The sequence below is a fragment of the Prinia subflava genome, chromosome 3 (genome assembly GCF_021018805.1).
Source record: "Prinia subflava isolate CZ2003 ecotype Zambia chromosome 3, Cam_Psub_1.2, whole genome shotgun sequence".
In the NCBI taxonomy this organism is placed as follows: domain Eukaryota; kingdom Metazoa; phylum Chordata; class Aves; order Passeriformes; family Cisticolidae; genus Prinia; species Prinia subflava.
The window spans coordinates 76,468,997-76,488,342 of NC_086249.1; the positions used below are offsets into that span (position 1 = coordinate 76,468,997).

The window sequence follows — 19,346 nt, forward strand, 5'->3', positions numbered from 1 at the left end:
TAAAAGTACATATAAGTATCATTACCTATATACAAGGCATAAAATTTTCACGGAAGAATCAGCCACTAATGTGGCATTTGGACCTATTTTAAGATATTTATGCAGTGAGGACGAAGCCCTAAGGAATACAAGTGCAGCAGTGGCTTCCAGTGGTTGCAGTAGTGCATGTGTATAAACAAAGCCTGCAGAAAAAGGCTTTTTACATTTTTACCTTTATCATTTTTAGAGTTCAACAAATGCAGCTGAAAAAAAATATATTCAGGAATACACTGTCTTCTTTTGACTCTGAAGCAGTGAGTCCAAGTTAAATACAGGGAACACGAGACTAAGATGCAAAGCAAGAAACAGGAATGAGAATACTGTCATAACATAACCAGCTAATGTTACATAAGCAAAATGCAGCCTGTGTCCTACATGAGCTAATGACTTCATCGCTCCCTTACTGAAATTCCCCCCTCTACCACATAGGCAAGAAATTTCTGTCTCCAGTTATTTCTGTGATTAACGCAATGCAGCTCAGGACAGGGTTTCACGACACAAAAGCCTCTGGTAGCAACAGCAGGAATACGAGTATACTCTTGTACCACTCCATTCTTGTTTCTCCCTTCCCTTGTGCCCTACCTGTCAGATCCTCAATCATGAGGGCAAATATCCATATGGATTGTGCTGTGAACCACAACAGCCTGTCAGAGAACAAGTTGAGTTTTTAAGAAGGCCAGCCAGAGCAAAAAGCATCACATTACAATTCAGGACTAGACATTCAGATGGAAGTTATGCTAGTGTCATATGGCCACTACTAGTTTTGTGGAGTCTGAAAAAAAGCAGTATATACTGCCTTGCAGCACAGGAAACCTTTTGTTGTCTTTGGGGAGGCCGGAACATTGCTGAAATAGTCTAGACAGCTTGTATTCCAGAAGATGGGCAGTTGCTGTGTACAGTCTAAAGAACTCTTCTACAATTTGTGTTATTTATTTGAAGGACAGAAGGAATTTTTAGGTCAAGGCAGACCCTGTAGCAAAACTTGATAGTGTTGTCCAAATTTCAGCACCAATTCAGTCCACCATACAAGTATGAAGTCACTTGTTAAAATGTTTCTGAAATAAGACTATTACTGTTACTTCTCACCTCACAAATACCCTAGATGTCACCAGAGAGATCAGACATAGCTCTGGCTATCCATAGTGATGTTCCTTCATCAGAAGCATCAGGTGGTTATTGTGGCCCAGGTGCAGCTCAGCAAGCATCTCAGAGAAGCACTTCAGTCCTACAGGTCTAGGGCTTGGGGAGAGAGCAAATCCTGGGTTTTATCTTTGTGCTGAGATACCAAATTTGTCTCAGGTACATTCAAGTTTTCAAATCCTGTCAAGGATCTTTTCTTAGATCTAAGAAAGATATTTATCACTGGTTTAGTTCCTTATAGAAACTTTGCTAGTCATTGACATGAAAAGAGAAGCATAAAACCCTGTGTTGGTGCCCAGTATCAGCAGGCCATTCTTCTGTGTACCAAAGATGAGGTGACAAGAGAACAGGAACTGCAAAAACAGCATAAATATCTCAAATTCTTACTGACAGGTCAAGCTACCTTTTCAGATACAAGAGCCGGCTGTGTATCAAGGTGTGTTCATCCTGATCAATTTTGAGTAAGATGTCCAAAACAAAGATTCCCATCTGTGTAGCCCTTTAATATTATTTGGTGTACATAATGTATATTGACATAACAGCTTTGATTAGCTTTGATTATTTTTATATATACATTACACACATACACATATGTACGTACACACTAAGATCTACCAGACTTTCTCCAACTCAAGATGCATGGTCAGACCTTCCAAGGACTGGGAATACACTCTCCAGAGCATTTCCAAGAAGGAGCAGTTCAAAAACAATTAGTAGAAAGCATGAACATCTCTGTAGCTGGGATGATGCGAATACGTCCAGGTTGAGAGCAAGACAGTCAAACTACTCTCTTGTTTTCTATCAAGAGGGCTGCCGATCAGAGAGAACTATCATTCAGGCCCACAGCAAGAAGAGGTGAAAATACAGGCTTGTTTATTTTGTGAAGAAGGCTTGCACATTGCACTGCAGTGTCAACACCTACAAAACAGGTTCAGCAAGATTTGCCACAGTATGTGCACCCAGTCCTTAATTTGCTAAGGCTTTGTTCATATCAGTGCACAGGATGGTACCTTGCTGGGTGCTTGTGTCACACTGACCTAACCAGGACAGAAACTTTTCCAAAGAAATAATAAATAAAAAAAAGATTCTCCCCAGAAGGAGCATAGAGGAATCACTATTAAAGATCAACATCTTTTAATTTAGCAGCCACTGTTTACATTAAGAGGTAACACAGTGAGAGTAAAAGATAATCAAGATGCGTAAATTTTTCCAGCTTCAGTGAACTATATATCCATGAAACAGAGTAAGATTTAAATAAAGAATGTGTAAGAAAATACAACTTGTGGCCCAATGCTCCAAGACCAAATGGCTGCTCAATTACTACCTAGTCAGATGCAATCAGCAGCACACAGAAAAAGCAAAATGCTTTTGCATACCTGTAGTGTCCTCCAATTCTTCCTGAAATTATTTGTCCTTCTGATATTTTTGGTCAAATCAAGGGCTTACAGTCTTTCCAGCATGCACTGATTACTGTTTGTACAAAAGACTGTGCTAAGTGCAGTCCCTGATTAATGAAGTGGACTGAGAGTAATTTCTGATATATTTAGAACAAGTCTAAGATGCATTTTCTTCATTCTAAACGAGATCTCCCCACAGGAAAAAAAAATGTTTTGTTTAGATACCAGGAAAGTATTCTGATTTCTCTCATATTGAGTTGTGTGTGTACATACATGTCTGTTGTTCCACTATGATAACTTTAAGTACTTCAAAACCATGTTTACAATGTTAATTGGAAGCCCTAATAAATAAAAATACTGGACAAAATTTTAAGCTGGAGTTCATGGTTTCTTAAACCTAGAGTCTGTGGCTTATTCTGAAAACAAGTTCTCATACAAAGCAGGTTAATGAGATTTGAATCGTTTGTTTCCAACTCACATGAGCTGGGAACTAGCTACATAGTGAGGGGGAATAAAAGATTTTGAAGTATTAAGGAATAATGAATCATACCTATTTATTAGTCATCCTAATGAATACCTGCAAATTATTCTGCCATAAAGTTATTTTAAAAAATTGGAGAACACAGACATATGTCAGTAACGAGGACAACTGAACAGTTTACTGTCAAGCAATTCTAGTAATCATTTAAATTGGTGATTAGTTATCACATTAGCTGAGATACTTCACAGTTTCTTGAACTTTCAGTATGGAAATTTACTGTGTACAATTATATTACTGAGAAATATCCATACAGTAAATGAATATGCAGATCTCTTTATTTAGCAATCATAATGCATCTATATTTACTAGCTCCTCTGTTTACACTATTGATGTTGTTTGCAGAAGACCATTAGCCTTCTTATTTGTTTTCTAGTAAAAAATGAAATTACAAGAAATGAGTGAGATTGAACAACTAAAAAATAGCAGTATTAGAAGTTTTGTAGCATGTTTAGCATGAAGAGATTACAGTCCATGACTATGGCTCCCAGCAATGCAATGCTTCTTAAACACTGTAAATTTGATTTCTCAAATGAAGATAGCAAGAAAAATACTAAAATCCTTTTAAAATGCTATTTTTTCCCTATAATTTTCCTCTAAAACCATTTCTGTAGTCTCGTCCCCCTTTTTTTGTTGTTGCTACAAGTTATAGACACTGCAGAGATAGAGATTTTAAGCTTATTAGCAAAATTACATAACCTCACCCTATGACCATTTCTTGCTGTACTTAAACTGCACATATGTTTGAGCAGAGGCCATTCCTTTTTTAAGAAACTTGGGACATAATTTTAATATAAGCCTAGTTGTTCAAAGCTCTAATGTATTTTTAAATAAGCCTTTATTATTGCAAGTGTTAATGACAGCAATAGCCTAATGCATTTCATGCTAGGATACCCCATAGACAAGGCTGTTTTAAAAGACACAGCCCTTCTTTTTGTTTAAGGAGAAAAGAAGTCTACCAGAGGAGTAGGCCTTCCTTCAAACAGCCAGAGAAAATGCTTAATAAACCTACACTTTTCATTTTGCAGAGGCAAACTGAAACATACAGAGTACCTCAGAAAAAGCACAGCATAATTCAGGATGAAGTATTTGATGCACCATATTAATCATTTAGAGAGTTCCCTGTAGCCATAACAAAGCAAACTGTAAGATACTGAACCTAAGACCATAAAAAAACTTGGTCCAAGAATAAAGAAAGAAAGATAATAAATTGGATGGAGTAAAGAAAAGAAATGTAAAACTAGCAAATGGTTACAAGAGAACAAAAACTTAAACTTTGGTTCTTGAAATGTTCCCATACATTCCTGAGTTGTGGTGCCCAAAACAGGGACCTGAATAAGCACACAGAACTGCTCTCAAAGTGGAACAAAGAGGTAAGACATGGGGTAACTGTACCCCACTCCGGAGCCCAGCACACAACTCTCCACGGGCACAGGAGCAGTAGCTCCCATGTTAAAATGTTCAGCTGGTGGTCCCTTCTGTAGAATCCCAAGGTGAAAGTATTCCACACCACCTCAAAGGAAGAAAGTTTCCAGGTATGGAAAACTCAGATACAGCAATATATGGCTTGTCTAAGGCAACAAAAGATGGTGTAGTTGGGGACACAACACTCCTGTTCCAAATTTTGCAGAAGAGAGAGAATCCAATGATAATAGACAGTCCTCATAGCTCAGACCTCCTTAAGCAAAACAAATGAAACTTATTTTAAACCTTGAGAAGAAGCCACACTCACAGGCAATAACATTTCTCCGACTAATACAGTGAAGAAAAACACAGCATTCCAGTTAATTCAGAAAGAATTCTGTTCCCCTGATATTCTCAACCACAAGATGTTTTAAAAGCATCTCTTTTTCCCCAGAAAAACAGTATCTATCCAGACAGATAGTTTTTGACTGGCTGTCAAGAAAAAAAAATATGGAGCAATTTGTATTAGAAAATACTAAGAAACAGTTCTCAGATAAAAGAAAAAATGTTTACAAACTTTTCAAGGAAAGTTTTAAAATATGTTGATAATAGAAGTATTAAAATGCCTAATTTTCTAGTGATTCATCCCTGAATGGACACTGGCTCACTAAATTAAAACCATTTTCAGTTATAATTGGGGATTTGAATTTTCATCTGTGGGACTTATAAAAGACTGTTTCAGCAGAGCACCACAGTTAGATGGATGAAGGTCAAACATAAATAGAAATTTCCCACTGTCCAAGTCAGACTTCTGAGAAAAACATAGAGAACAAAATAGGTACATGCAATTCCCAGCATCCAAGAGAATTATTTCTGAAAGTACTCTATCATTTTCCTAAATTTGATTTCCACTTAATCAGAGCCAAAGTGAACAAACAGTCCAACTGAACACTGAATTAATCCATTAAAAAGGTCTGCGCTTCAAACATTCACATTGTCCAGAAAATGAATTCAATAACGTGTGCCTCCAACATTGCAAACTGCAGTACTCGTTTGACAGAGGATGAAGCAGCAGCATTACGAAAATCCTCCCCTATGACAGAGATCCTTAGCCATTATTCTTATGTTGAAGGAATGACACATCTTTGTCACTACATATGAACATAAGATTTGCAAAATAACCACTCCACTGAATCCATGTGCACCATTCCCCTAATAAATAGAAATAGCTGTGTTCTTCAGGATTATATCTCTGAAACCCAAGACTGACGCTTTCCTTTCCCTGGAAGGAGAGAGTCATCTGTCTGCATCTTGAAGAAAAAACAGATCCTCATCAGTTCCTGAAAGGAGTGTTATTTGTGATTAAAGGCAGGTTAGAAATAGTATAAAAAATTTAAATGATTACCTCTCCTATAAAGACAACCATAACACAATCCAGTTTTTCTTCAGGGGACAGCTTATCAATAAGGGAGTGGAGAGTTTCTGTAAGGTAAGACTTGACTTTCCTTTTCACTGTAGGTATTCCCATTACAATGGAAACTGAAATCAAACAAACCAGAAAGGTACTTTCAGTGATTTCATACACAAGACAGAAAACAAAAATCTTGCAATAAGGCATTGCTTAAGAAATGCAAATGTTTAAAAGGTGGAGATTACAGTACTTAAAAATAGTTTAAGAATATGTCACCCAGCATCAGGAGCATGACTAACAGTTGACAACAATGCTCAGAACAAACACAGCAGACCAAAAAAAACCCAATCCTAGACATACCAGACTATTGTGTAGGTGTGCTGGGCTGATCCTGACTGGACACCAGGTACCCACCAAAGCTACTCTATCACTCACCTCCTCAGCTGGACAGGGAGGAGAAAACAAAGAAAGGCTCATGGGTAGAAACAAGCCCAGGGAGAGATCACTCGCCAGTTACTGTCACAGGTAGACATGAGGAAGTTATTACTGATCAAACGAACACAGGATAATGAGAAATAAACCCAAATCTTAACACACCTTTCCCTCACCCTTCCCTTCCTCCTGGGCTCAACTTCACACCTGATTTCTCTACCTACTCTCTACCAGGAGCACAGGGACATGGGGAATGGAGGCTGGAATTCAGTTCATCACACACAATCTCAAGCACCTCTTTCTCCTCAGTCTCTTGCCCTGATCCAGCATAGGATCCCTCCCATGGCAGATGCTCCTCCATGAATATCTCCAATGTAAGCCCTTCCCACAGGCTGCAGTTCTTCATAAACTGCTCCAGCATGGGTCCCCTTCCATGCGCTGCAGTCCTTCAGGAACAGGCTGCTCCAGTGTGGGTCTATCACAGGGTTATAAGTCCTGCCAGCAAACCTGCTCCACCATGGGCTCCTCTCTCCACAGCTCCACAGGTCCTGCCAGGAGCCTGCTCCTGTGTGATCTTCCCATGGAGTCACAGCCTCCTTTGGGCACCCACCTGCTGTGACATGGGGTCCTCCAGAGGCTGCAGGTGGATCCCTGCTCCATGGGTTGCAGGGACACAGCTGCCTCTCCACACTCTTCACCACGAGCTGCATGGGACTCTCTGCCCTGACACCTGGAGCACCTCTTCCCCCTCCTTCTGCACTGACCATGCATGTTCTCACTCCTCCCTCCAGCTGCAACTGCCCTTGAGCAGTCTGTTCCTCCCTTTTTCAGTCTGTTATTCCACTGGTGTTGGTCTGGCTATTGGTCCCACGGGACAGAGGGAAAACTGCTGGCACCCTCTTAGAGAAGCCAGCCCTGCAGCCTCCCTCTGACCAAAACACTGTCACACAAACCCCAATACAATGGGAAATCATCAACAATCACAGTATTACTCAGACAAGGTGCACCAAGAGTGATTATATTCCCTAACTTAAGTTTTAAAATAAAATTGGTATAACCGTTCTTCAAAATCAAGTATTTAACTTCTCAGAAGTCTTCTTTTAAAATAATACTGCTGAAAGCCTCTATTACTTTCCTTGCACCTGGTTTTGGTTCTTCTTAAATAACAAGTCCAGGACAACAGAACTGCATAGAAGTTCCTCAACAAAGTTCCTTATCTCTGACAAAAGCACCACAAATGCAAAGCAATACATCTCCAGCTACAACATTATTAACACCATCTTTCAGCAGGCCATTTGAGTCCTGTGTTGCTTCACTTTTCCACTGTTTTTCTTCTGCACTGTACCCAGGGCTAGCTACCCACTGGGAACACTTCAGATAGCAGCAGGAACGCAGTGAAAGGCCTCATGAAGTCCTGAAACCCTGAATTTCACCCCTCCGTTTAATTAAATAAACCTGGTTACAATTCCTATTTTTTAATTCCAAATTTCTGCCATATTTTTCTACAGGGACATAACACAGACTTCACTTAAAACAATAATGAATTATTAGATTTTTCCTCCCTGAATAACACTGAAATAATAAAAGGTATTTATAGTCAGAAGAATAAACCTGTGGCCTGAGCCCACACATTTGTCATATGGGCATGCCTTCTGTTAAAAGAAGGAACAATCAAACTTACTGAAGTAATGAAAAAATACAAGCCAGGAATAACTACAACACTGAATTTTTTCCCCTCCAATGACTGTCCAGATTTTATTGATGCAATTATATCTGATTATCTTAGTTCTCTCAACTTCTAATTTATGTTTCGAAATACACTGTTCAAACAACAGAAACATCAATGCTAAAATAATTATAACCATGCATGGTTGCCCTGCAAATCTGAAAAGCCAAAGGGATATATCCATTAGCAGTTCAGAATCTGAAATGCTTGAGCTTTGTTTCCTTTCAGCTACAAAAAAATTAATCCACACTAAATGCTTCTTAATGTGTACCTTAACACGGCAATGGGGTGTGACTGAGATAATACAGAAAAGAGCAAAGCTGAGACCAAGCTCCTTTCATCTTGGATTCAGTGTGAATTCAAAGGATATCAATATCACACAAGTTAAATGAGATGTCCTTGATCTACCAAGAAACACATTAATTCTTTTTCTAAAACTAGAAGGTCCTCCAGATATAAAACATGAAATAATCATCACATCAGCATACCTCCTGTCCTTCCAAGGCCAATCTGCACAGAAGGTTGAAGGCTTCCTTCATTTTTCAACAAATGAGGCAAATGGTAGTAGATATTTGGCACTTGAAGAGATTTTCTACTTGTTAGCTCTTTTAACAATTTCAGTGTCTCATCTGCAAATATACAGGAAATAAGTAACACAGAAAACAAATTATATGAAGTTTTAAGCAATAGTAAACAGTATAAAATTCCAAGCTTGCTCCTAACTGAACGACAAAATAAATTGAGCACTTTTCTGATCATTATCTTGTCTACAAAGGAAGCCTTTCCTTATTTTGACTTTTTTAATAAATGATGGCCAAGACTATTTTGCACCTATAACCTTGCTACAGATACAGTTAATATTTAACTGATCACATAAGATTTAGTGAGAATTTACAGAAGAATGCTCCATTCATTTGGGGCGCTGGTGGTTTTGTTGGGGTTTTTTCCCAATTACTCAAATGGGAGGCTTATTCCCTTAGATAATTTTTTACTATTGCTTACAGAGGTCATCACCATCCAGCAAACACTACTGCAAATAACTTTTCAGAGCTACGAATTCATATGGGAATACACTGCACATAGAGATACAAAATAAGACAGCATTAAACATACAGGTGATATTTTGAATATTCCTGAAAAAAAAATCCAAATTTAATTTAGTCCATTAGAATAGAATTATCCTATTAGATTCCATTAGAATCATTCTTGCTCTTTCTGGTGCAACTGCCTTTCAGTATGTCCAGGTGGCTCTCCACGTCACAAATAACAGTTTTTAAAATTATCCTGCTGTGTGTGTTGATTTTCTTGCATCAAGTGTGAAAACAACTGATTTTAAATGACAAATATGTTAGCATATGGATCTTTGAAAACTTAAGGGCTTTATTACATCAAGTTAAGTAAAAACTGTAGCCAAGATTTCTTGAGATAAAGTTAAGAAGAAGTAAGAAAAAGAAAGCCATATATGTAATTCCTCTCAGATTCTGAGCAGAGCAAAGCTTCTACAAAGATAGATGGGTTTTGTTATGGATTTTTGTTCTGTATGTTTAGAGGATTTTTAAAATATTTATTTTTAGGTGAAACTAAATTCCTTACCACCTCAAATCTTGCAAAAAGCTTTGTAAATAGATGCCATTAAGTAGATATGTCTATTTTGATAGACTCCAATACAGGTGCATTTTATTTTTCCAGCTAATATTTCTTTAACTTCATCTGCAAAACTGGACTAAATTCTGTCCCAGTATGACAGCTCTTTGTCTGGATGGAGCTACACAAAACAATCTGGAATTCTTTCAGCTTCAAAGAGAACAAATAGTATTATAAATACTTAAGTGTATTAAGCTTGATAAAAACCTATCTAATACTATGTTCTGAACACAAAAGCTCAGTAATTCAGCTGGCTTCCCATTATGGCTCTTCATGGAAAAATGTGGATGTCCCTTTCAGCTGGGATCCAGACATGGTAAAATGTTAAATGAATTAGCACTTTCAGCTGCATCAGAAGAAAGTAACTCCCTGTAAGTATATTGCCTAAAAGCAAGCTAAGTTAATTTTAGAAACAAATGTGGTAATAACTTAATCCTAAATCAAGAGTCAAAATGATTTGACCTACTCCATGCTTTACTTTAAAGGCAAAAAAACCCACACATGAAATAGGAAGACAAGATTTATAGACCATGCTAAATGTAATCTTTATCTGTGCAATTCCTGGAGATCCAGGGAACTACTGAGGCCATTAGTGACAGACAGCAATTCATGAGTGGCATCAGCACTGGAGCCTATAATTATAAACATTTCCCAACTGAAAAAAAAAACCCAAAAAACTATCAAAAATAGTAGCTCATAGCACAAATCCAAGTAGACAACAAATTCAAAAATCTTGTTCCAGGCTTTTGAATTGCAAAACCACTCAGGTTTCAACTCCTTATTAGAGCAACACAGTGAAATTTCTGCAACCTACCAAGTCAGATCTCTTGACAGAAAATTTGTTATTATTTGTTATTCATTTTCCATCCACAAAAATCAGAGCAACGAAACTGTAACAATGTGATTTTAAAAGTTAATGTTAATAGTCTGGCGAATATTGCAGTGTTTTTCTCTAATATTGCCAAATTGCTTTTTGTAAACCTGACCATCCATCTCCAAAATGGGTAAAAACTTATGGAAGATTTTATTACTAGTTATTGAAACTAGTTTAATCACTAGTTATTGAAAAGGCCATTTCCTGTATCTTTTACAAGCCATAAGGAATACTTTAGTCTATATTATTCAATACCTTCCAGTTGACTTTTAGGCATATTTTAACTGCTTCAAGTTCATCCATTTCTTCTGTTTGCTCACTTTTCCCCTCTGACTGTATTTAAAAAGTGATGTAAATTAATTGCGAAAATAAATTCAACTAAACAAATAAATAAACAGAAACTTTTGGGAGCTAGATATGGACTAAGTAATTCTTATGACTTTAGGGACTGAATAAGGGTGGGTGAATCATTAAGAACAACAACTGGAAAAAACAAAGCAGAAACATCCACACCAGATACAACATATTCACATTCTTTATTCACACTGCTGAACAGTTTCATTTGGCTTTCTTGGTAGCAATTTCTTATTCTATAAGAAGAAGAGGTATTGGCATTGCAGAGTTATAAAAAAATCTCAGAGTGGGTACCTGAAAAATTATTCATTGCATTCTTACTGCTGTTTGTTTCTGCCACGGCCCTCCTGAACTGCTCCAGGATGGCGTTGAGCTCGGACGAGCGCTGCAGCGTGCGGTGCTCGGCGATGCGCAGACGTTCCTTCAGAGCGTGAAACTCCCGCTGATAGGCAATCAGCTTTTCTGGGGAGAGAAACCACGATCCGGGTTATTTGAGGAAACCAGCACCTACGGGCAGATCCGACAAGCATACTGTCGAACGCCACTGGGCTTTGCAGCACCTGGAAGGCACGCAGGAAGGCAGAGCAGGCAGGGCCCACCTGAGGAGCTGGGTGCCTCAGCGCGTCCCCGCACAGCGAGGGGACAGCGAGCCGCACCGCGCCGGGGCAGGGAGGCACTGGGGGTGCTCCTCACCACAGCCACACACCGGGCAACCCTCAGCACCCCGCACAAGGCAGCTCTGAGCCACTCTTGGAACGGACACCCACAAAACACTTCTTTTAAAAAGCCACACAGGAGTGGCCCTTTACAAAAGCACAGGTTACATCTTCTGAAAGACTCCTCTGAATACTCTGTAAGGATGAGTGGAACTTCACAGTATTTCAGACCTATCATTTTTAAACTCAAGTTTAAACTTAATATTATGGTCAGTGCCTGAGAACCGAAGAACAAAACCTTTTATCAAAATTATGCTGATGTTGATACATACACATCCTCTTGAAAAGGGACCAAAAGGGAAACGGAAACACCAAAACTGATTTGCTGATATAGTCCCTTTGCCCTTGACACACAGTAAAGTAAGAGGGCCTGGATTTTGTATCCTTCCTTCCTTCCTACTATTAGTAATTTCCTCAAATATTCTGCTCACCATCATCGCTATCACCCTCCTTCAACCAATACACAGATAGTGCCTGGAGTATTTTAAGTGAATTTGTAACTCATAATCAATATTCCAGCCACTCAGCTGACATCCACAGACATATCTCTTTTGTTATTTACCTATCCATTCCTAGTCTTTTCGTATTGCAACGGTAGGGAAGTAAAAGTTTAGCAAGCAATTTGAAACTCTTCCTGTTGTTACATTACATAATACATGGGGCAAAAAGGAATTAGAGTCAACATCCCTTGTTAATAAGGCTGCTTTTCCTCCAAATTCTTTCAATTTACACTTTTTTTTTTTTTTTTTTTTTTTTTTGTAGTTAGGATGTACTGCTCCAATTATGTTTAGAAAACTTAATTAACTAAAATGCCTTCTGTTTTGAAGACAGAAAAATAAAAACATAGTTCACTACCTCTTAAAAACATTTCCAGTGCCAGCTTCTTTTTGCTTCTTTCATTAAAACCAAATGGTTATTGCTTTTGAGCCAACAAACCCAGAACACAGATGCTGGCCCATAACAGAGCGCTAGGCACACTACACACTGATGACTGAATCCAGGCTGCTATTTGAAATAGGAATTGATGCTTTAGTCAGCAATACTTAGAAGACTGGGAAAATTTTTTAGTTTCTGGCATGAAGGCAATTCTTATTTGCCAAGGATAACTAACAAAGTAGTTTGGTCCTAATGTTTCCAGAGAACTGCACTGGTATGGCATTCATGGTACTTGAGACTTCAAAAGCATTAATTCCTTCAAGAAATACTGGACAAGTAGTCATCTTCTCACAGTTCCTTCAGTGAGACATATTGAGGTTAAGGAGGCCATTCTAAAAGCTTCATAAACTCCTGGCACCTATCCTTCACAAATATATGGTGATTTTTTCCCATTAGACACAATATCATTCAGTCAAGTATGACTAAAAAATCCTAAGATTAAAAATACAATAAGATAGTAAGTCTAAGCATATATGTATATATGTTTACTATGTATAGTAAGTCTACCCTATGAATATTTTTCTAGTTATTTATGCAAAATTAAATTAAGAAATAATTCTTTGCTTATGTGAATTTAAGTGACCTAAAACATTTGTATCTCAAACACTACTAAAGCTAGCACTTTTCATGTTTTTGGAGATTAATGTGTAATTTGGCATTTTGGTATTTGTTTTATAATATGGCTGCCTGTACTTTTAAACGAAACGAATTACATTTAAATGTCTAACATTCATATCTTTAGCACACTTTCAGTACTTCAAAGATCAACTGCTCAGATACTTACTACTTACAAACAAACAAAAAAACACAACAAATTTTATATCATACTGAAAGGCACTTGCAAAGGAGAAAATACTTCTTAGAGTCTTACAGTACCACCATTAGCAGTGACCATACGTCCCAGACTTTGGAAAAGCATCCCTTAAGCCATCAGCAGTTTAGAAATATTCTAATTTCACTTTCCAGAGTTCCTCACTAAGTACTTGAGAATAAGCCTACAAGATTAAATTTAAGAATCTATTTTTGTTTAAATTTTGACTGAGCTCAAATTTGGTAGAGAAAGTCCTATTTAACCAACGTGGTATCATTCTATGGTAAAATCACCCTCTTCATGGATGAAGGCAAAATGAAGGAAAGGCAGTGGTTGGTGCAGGCTCACCTGTAGTGCTGTGTGCAGTTCTGGGCCCACAGTTTCAAAAGGATGTGGAGTTCACTGAATGCATCCAGAGGAGGACAAACAGACAGTAACAGGGCTGGAAGGTGTGTCCTGTGGGGAATGGCTGGGGACTTTGGGTTGGTCTAGTTTGGAGAAATGGAGGTTGGAGGGGTGACCTCATTGCTCTGTGCAGCTTCCTGAGTTGGGGGGATTGGAGATTGACATGTTGAGCTCTTCTCCCTGGTGTTTAGTGAAAGGACACATGGGAATGGTCCTAAGCTGTGCCAAGGAATGTTCAGATTGGACATTAGAAAGCATTTCTCTATTGAGATGTTGGTAAAACACTGGAACAGGTTTCCTAGAGAGCATGAAGTATTTAGCAGGCATCTGGACAAAGCTTTAACTTTTGGTAAGCCCTGAAGCAGTCAGGTAGTTGGACTAAATGATTGTTGGTGGGTTCCTTCCAACTGAGATATCCTATCCTATGACAAGATGACTTGTAAGCACTGTATATACAAAAAAAGTCAATAGTGAATCTGATATTTTCAAAATACATTTGACCCTTTAGTGTTTTATTGTTCAGAGATTTCTCCAAAACCAAAAGATATTCAATTGATTTCTTGTCCAGAAGTATGAAAACACTTTTTTTGATTGCTATTACAGTAAAAACGAGAGTACTGAGCCTAAAATCACAGAGGAAACAGAGGCCAGTGATCACCATCAGTAAAAAAGATTCTTCTTCTACAGGATTATGAATTCTTTTCTTATTCTCATACTGAAATCTGGAGTAATTTAAGAAAACAGAAGAAGGAATTCAGACAGTAAGTGCCTTACAACACTGATGGAAGAATCCCAAAGGTATCTGTCTGTTCTCTGACAAACAAAACACCCCTCTAACAGCAGCTGTAGCCAATAGTGAAGACATTTGGTCTCCAATAATTCCAGCATACAAGCATATTTTTATTTAAGGTACTATTTTACATTGAAAAGAGAAGATTTTCCACACTTTTCTATGGAAGCCAGAAAGATCAAATAAAATAAATATCTTGTTAAGAAATTACTTGAGAACTGAAAGCATTAATTCTTCACCATTTTTCTTTTAAATTCTAGTTGGTTGAGCAAAACTCCAGAAGCTAAAGCCTAAATATTTTAGCTGGCCAGATGCTGTGCAGTTTTCCCAACACTATGTCAACTGAACCAGTACTTCATCAACTTTTTTCCTTTGTTGCAATACGTTCTCTTAAATATGCAGAGCCTAGAATCTAGACAAGCTCGCTTGAAAGTTGATGCAGTATTTTGAAAAGTGAAAATTCAAATGAAACTCTGGTGGTTTGCCATTTTTTAACCAGAGATGAAACCTCAACTCTCAGCCTTCTCTGGCTTATTTATGGTTCTCCTACTAAGTAACTGTTAAAAAAAATTTATTCCAAAAAGACACTACTAACCCAAAATTACAATCTCAGTCCACTCTCCTCTTAGCCACAGCCAATCTTGATTACATAACTTGCTTAAAAGTTGTCTAAATTTGAAGAAAAATTCAATTTTAAAACATGGAGTTTCTGAACATCTTAGCACACATCTAATTTCTTCGTTTGGGCTTTGTACTTCTTGAAAAATCTGTTTATGTACTTCAACCCCTGCTTTTTGTAACAGCAAAGAGCTTTCCCTTGAGATAAAAAGGGACATCAAAGTAAAGGAATAAGAAAACAGGCTGTAGTTTGAGTTTGGAAAAATATTTTGCAGAGTATTTCAGCTCAACTGAAATAGCATAAATCTGAATTGCAGGTAAATTATCAACACTGTCAGAACACTGGCTGTATTCTAATTCCAAATGAAGTATCTGCTGAACAACAAAACAGGAAAAATACTGTGGAAACTCCATCAAAGCAATTTTAAGGCTACACAGTTTCAAAGTCAATAAAAATCATCAACAGCTTAGTTTTTTTGTTCATGTGTAGTTTTTTATCAAAGTTAGATTTTTTTAATGCCCCAAGCCTGTCAGTGTTTAAGAGGCATTTGGACAATGACCTTAACAAATGCCTTAGCATTTGGTCAGCCCTGAAGTGGTCAGGCAGCTGCACTAGATAATCACTGCAGTTCCCTTCCAATTGAAAAAGTCAATTCTACTCTAACATGAAAACTTCATGAAGAAACTATTTGAGTGCACTTCTAAACTGAGTGGAGTGCACACTTGTAAAAGGAAACAGAATTGCCCGAAGACCCTTTCACAACCCAAGAATGTTTCGGTGATTCTCAGTTAGTATTGCCATTATTCTGATGCCTTAAGTTTTAGCTTTCATGTTTTTCAGATTCTGTGCTGCCTAGGGGTGTAGTTCTGAGCCTCATATTAAGTGCCAGTAAACTCTCCTCACAGAGTAGGTACACAAAACAAATCCTTTTCCTGCTGAAGATCGAGGACAACTTTCAGGCCCAACAGCACAAACAACAGTGGACTGAAGGAAGGAACAAGATGGATGAGACCTCACAACCTGAAGTTGTGATTGGACAATTAAACCCCAATGTGTAAATGGACCAAAACTTATAAAAGTGTAAAACCTCGTGTTGTCCATTTTGTGACCATTCTAACTCTACCCTGGGTGTAGCCCTGCTCAGGCTCTTGTCCTGCCCAAGGTGTACCCTGAGGCCTTTCAATAAATACCTACTTTATTCTCTAGCTCTGTCCAGTCTGTTTCAGGCCAGCCTTCTTAAGGCATCAATTCCTTAAGGAAAGCCTTGACTGTCTGCTAAAATAACTACAGTCTACAACATAAAAGCAGTATGAAAGCTTTGCAAGCTCTTATTTATCTTATCAATCAAGCAGGTTCCCAAAAACGTTAAATCACAGGCCATTTTCACAACTGAAAATGGAATACGCTGAACTAAGATTGTTGAACTGAGGTGGCTGCATTCACATAAATAAATAATCAAATAAACAAAAGACAAGCTATAATTTACTCAAGAGCTCTGTGTTAGTATGTCTGTTTGTACCAAAAGCAGATGCATCAGACAAGATCAGGAAAAGCTTTACGACCTCCCCATATCACAAGCAGGCAGTTGAGCTTTCCTTCAAACTCCAAACCAGCTAAACACCCAAAGTGATGGATCTGCCACACAGACAAAAAGGTAACCTGCCATAGACTTGGCACTCAAAAAAGACAGCAAGCTAAGCACAGAGGGCTTAGCTTTGACAATTAACTGTAGGCCTGATTTATATTTTCTGTCCTTATCCAACTGAACCATAGAAACCTCACCCCCTTTTTCATTAAACAACAACAGGACACAAAGACAAAAGGCTCTGGTTGGCAACAAAGCATTGTACACAAATACTCAATTAGAAAAACACCTGGAGAAGGAAGATACCTGACAACAACAGGACTTCTCCTCTATCCAAGTGGGGAAAATTCGAATCATTATTCAAATCAACACTGGCAACAGTCCTACATTTGCCAATGTAACTGTTTATGGCCCACCCTAAAGACAACCCTTTCAGCTTTTACATGTTAAAGGTTCTGCAGCAAATGCCTCATCTTTCTGCACACCCAGTTGAAGAGTTATTAAAATGCCATTAAATAAATGTTTGAATTTGTGAGAACACACTGTAGTAAGTGATAATTCAGGTATTTCTGTGATTAGTTATTCTACAACTCATTTACTCCCATTATAAAAACCCTACAGTAGTTACCATCATGCCATGGGTCAGAGATACTAACAAGCTTCATGTACTAATTCATTACATTCCCACCAAGGATGCTGATCAGTTTTACAGGTTGATACAGAGTAGAGGTCTTAACTGGCAGCGAGCTTTCATACAGAGTCACTGGTGAGGCAAGAGGTGGTTACTCTTCATTGAATTAGGGATTTGTCAGCATGCAGCCAATTCAATCTGGCATGGCTCTTACAGGGACATTTCTTTGTTTGAGCTACATGAGGTATAAAAATGAAATTCTGTACTTCCTGTAAAATCAGTTGTTTTATGTGATCCATGAAGTTGTGGTATCAAGTAAATCATTACCCAGTAAGTCATGATGATACCTGCACGGGCCTGCACTTCAATCCCACAGATGTAAGCAACAAGAATTTTTTAGACTATGCTTGGTTCATAATACCCAAGTACCTTACAAGCCATCACATTTGTACTATTACTGATAAAATGCCCATCTTCATGTCTTAAAAGCAGTTATCCCTTTAAATTAAAATACTGCTAGGCTAATACATGGTAGACTAAATTGTTTCTCAGCCAAAAAACCCTGAATTTCTCTAGTATATAAAATAAAATTCCTACCATGCTAGACTTAACTAATTCTAAACTTCATCTTAAAACTGACACTTTTTTTGACAAAGGCTACACTTCCTCTTTAGCACAGGTCTTGCAAAATATAACTACAAATACAATTACCCAATACTGCAATACAAAATTCTGTTCCTACTGCACTGTACAGTCATCCAATAGCCACATAAAGATGCACAGACAAAAAACACATACTGGTGTTCACTGAGATAGCATAAACATTGCTGCCACTGCCCTTTGGAAGTGACTCCAGAGCTCAGAAGATATTCACGAAGCACAAGCGAAGCACTGCATTCTCAAATGTCCGACCGATGGGAGGCAAGCAGAGGAATTGTCAAACCAATCACACAGGCACAGACAAAAAGCTGTGTCCACACAAGAGAGATATTAAAGATGTTCCAGAATCCTCCTGTGACAGTTAGACTTACAAAAGCAGCAAAACACTGTAGCAAGCTGAGCTAATTATCAAGTGTCAAAACCTTCACATAGGCACAAATCATATTTATAATCAGCAATGTCAAACAGTGAAGAGTAGAGAAGGTGTTAACAAAATTTGCCCCCAAAGTTTAAACCTCAAGGGTGCTCACAAATCAGATTCTGACTTGTCTCAAAACTGGCTAAAAGCTGATATATGGTGTCCTTGAAATGTTACAATGTATTACCATGGATGACTACTCAACAAATGCTAATTAGCTTCCCTGCTCTTAAAGTGAAATTAAAACCTTTTATAAACAAGCTATGATGAGTTATAAAATCCAAAGCAGTAAAGCAATCAACCATGCAAATACAAATAAAGCAGTATACTGTAAAGGCTAACAACAAGACATGCTATAAATACAAGCTCTTAAGAAAACTGCTCAAGGTCAAATTTTATCAATCCTCTTTGAACACTTGATTCTGTGGGCCTTTTTAGTTACAGAGTTTGTAGCTATGCCTATTCATAAAGCTATTTTTTTACTTTAAAAGGATTAGAGAATATGCAATTTTTTGTAAGTATTATGCTCTGTAAAATTAAAGACAGGAAAATATGGTAGATGATTTACAAAAAATCCATTCTACTAATCATGACAAAACATTTTCTGCATCAGGAAACAAACAAACAAAATCAAGATGCAGGAAAACAAGTGGGCAAGTCATTTCTTCATCCTTAATCTTGTTATTCAAATTGATGGGTCATTTCAGCAATTCACTATTTCAATCTACCAAAACAATCCATCAGAACTACTCTTTATTGCCCTTGTTTTCCACACAGAAATGTACTTATTACGACTGCAAGTATTCTGAAAAGTGC

At 37.8% G+C, this 19,346-nt stretch overlaps 1 protein-coding gene across 2 annotated transcripts in view; it reads right to left on the reverse strand.

The window, feature by feature from the left end:
- Positions 1 to 19,346, reverse strand: part of MGAT4A (alpha-1,3-mannosyl-glycoprotein 4-beta-N-acetylglucosaminyltransferase A) — a 72,818-nt gene that overhangs the window by 34,003 nt on the left and 19,469 nt on the right. For both annotated transcript variants that reach the window (XM_063392557.1, XM_063392558.1), the window contains exons 3-5: positions 11,254 to 11,421; positions 8,576 to 8,716; positions 5,924 to 6,057 (exon numbers count right to left, since the gene is read on the reverse strand). In XM_063392557.1, the coding sequence (XP_063248627.1) occupies positions 5,924 to 6,057; positions 8,576 to 8,716; positions 11,254 to 11,421 (443 nt within the window). The remainder of the gene's footprint in view (positions 1 to 5,923; positions 6,058 to 8,575; positions 8,717 to 11,253; positions 11,422 to 19,346) is intronic.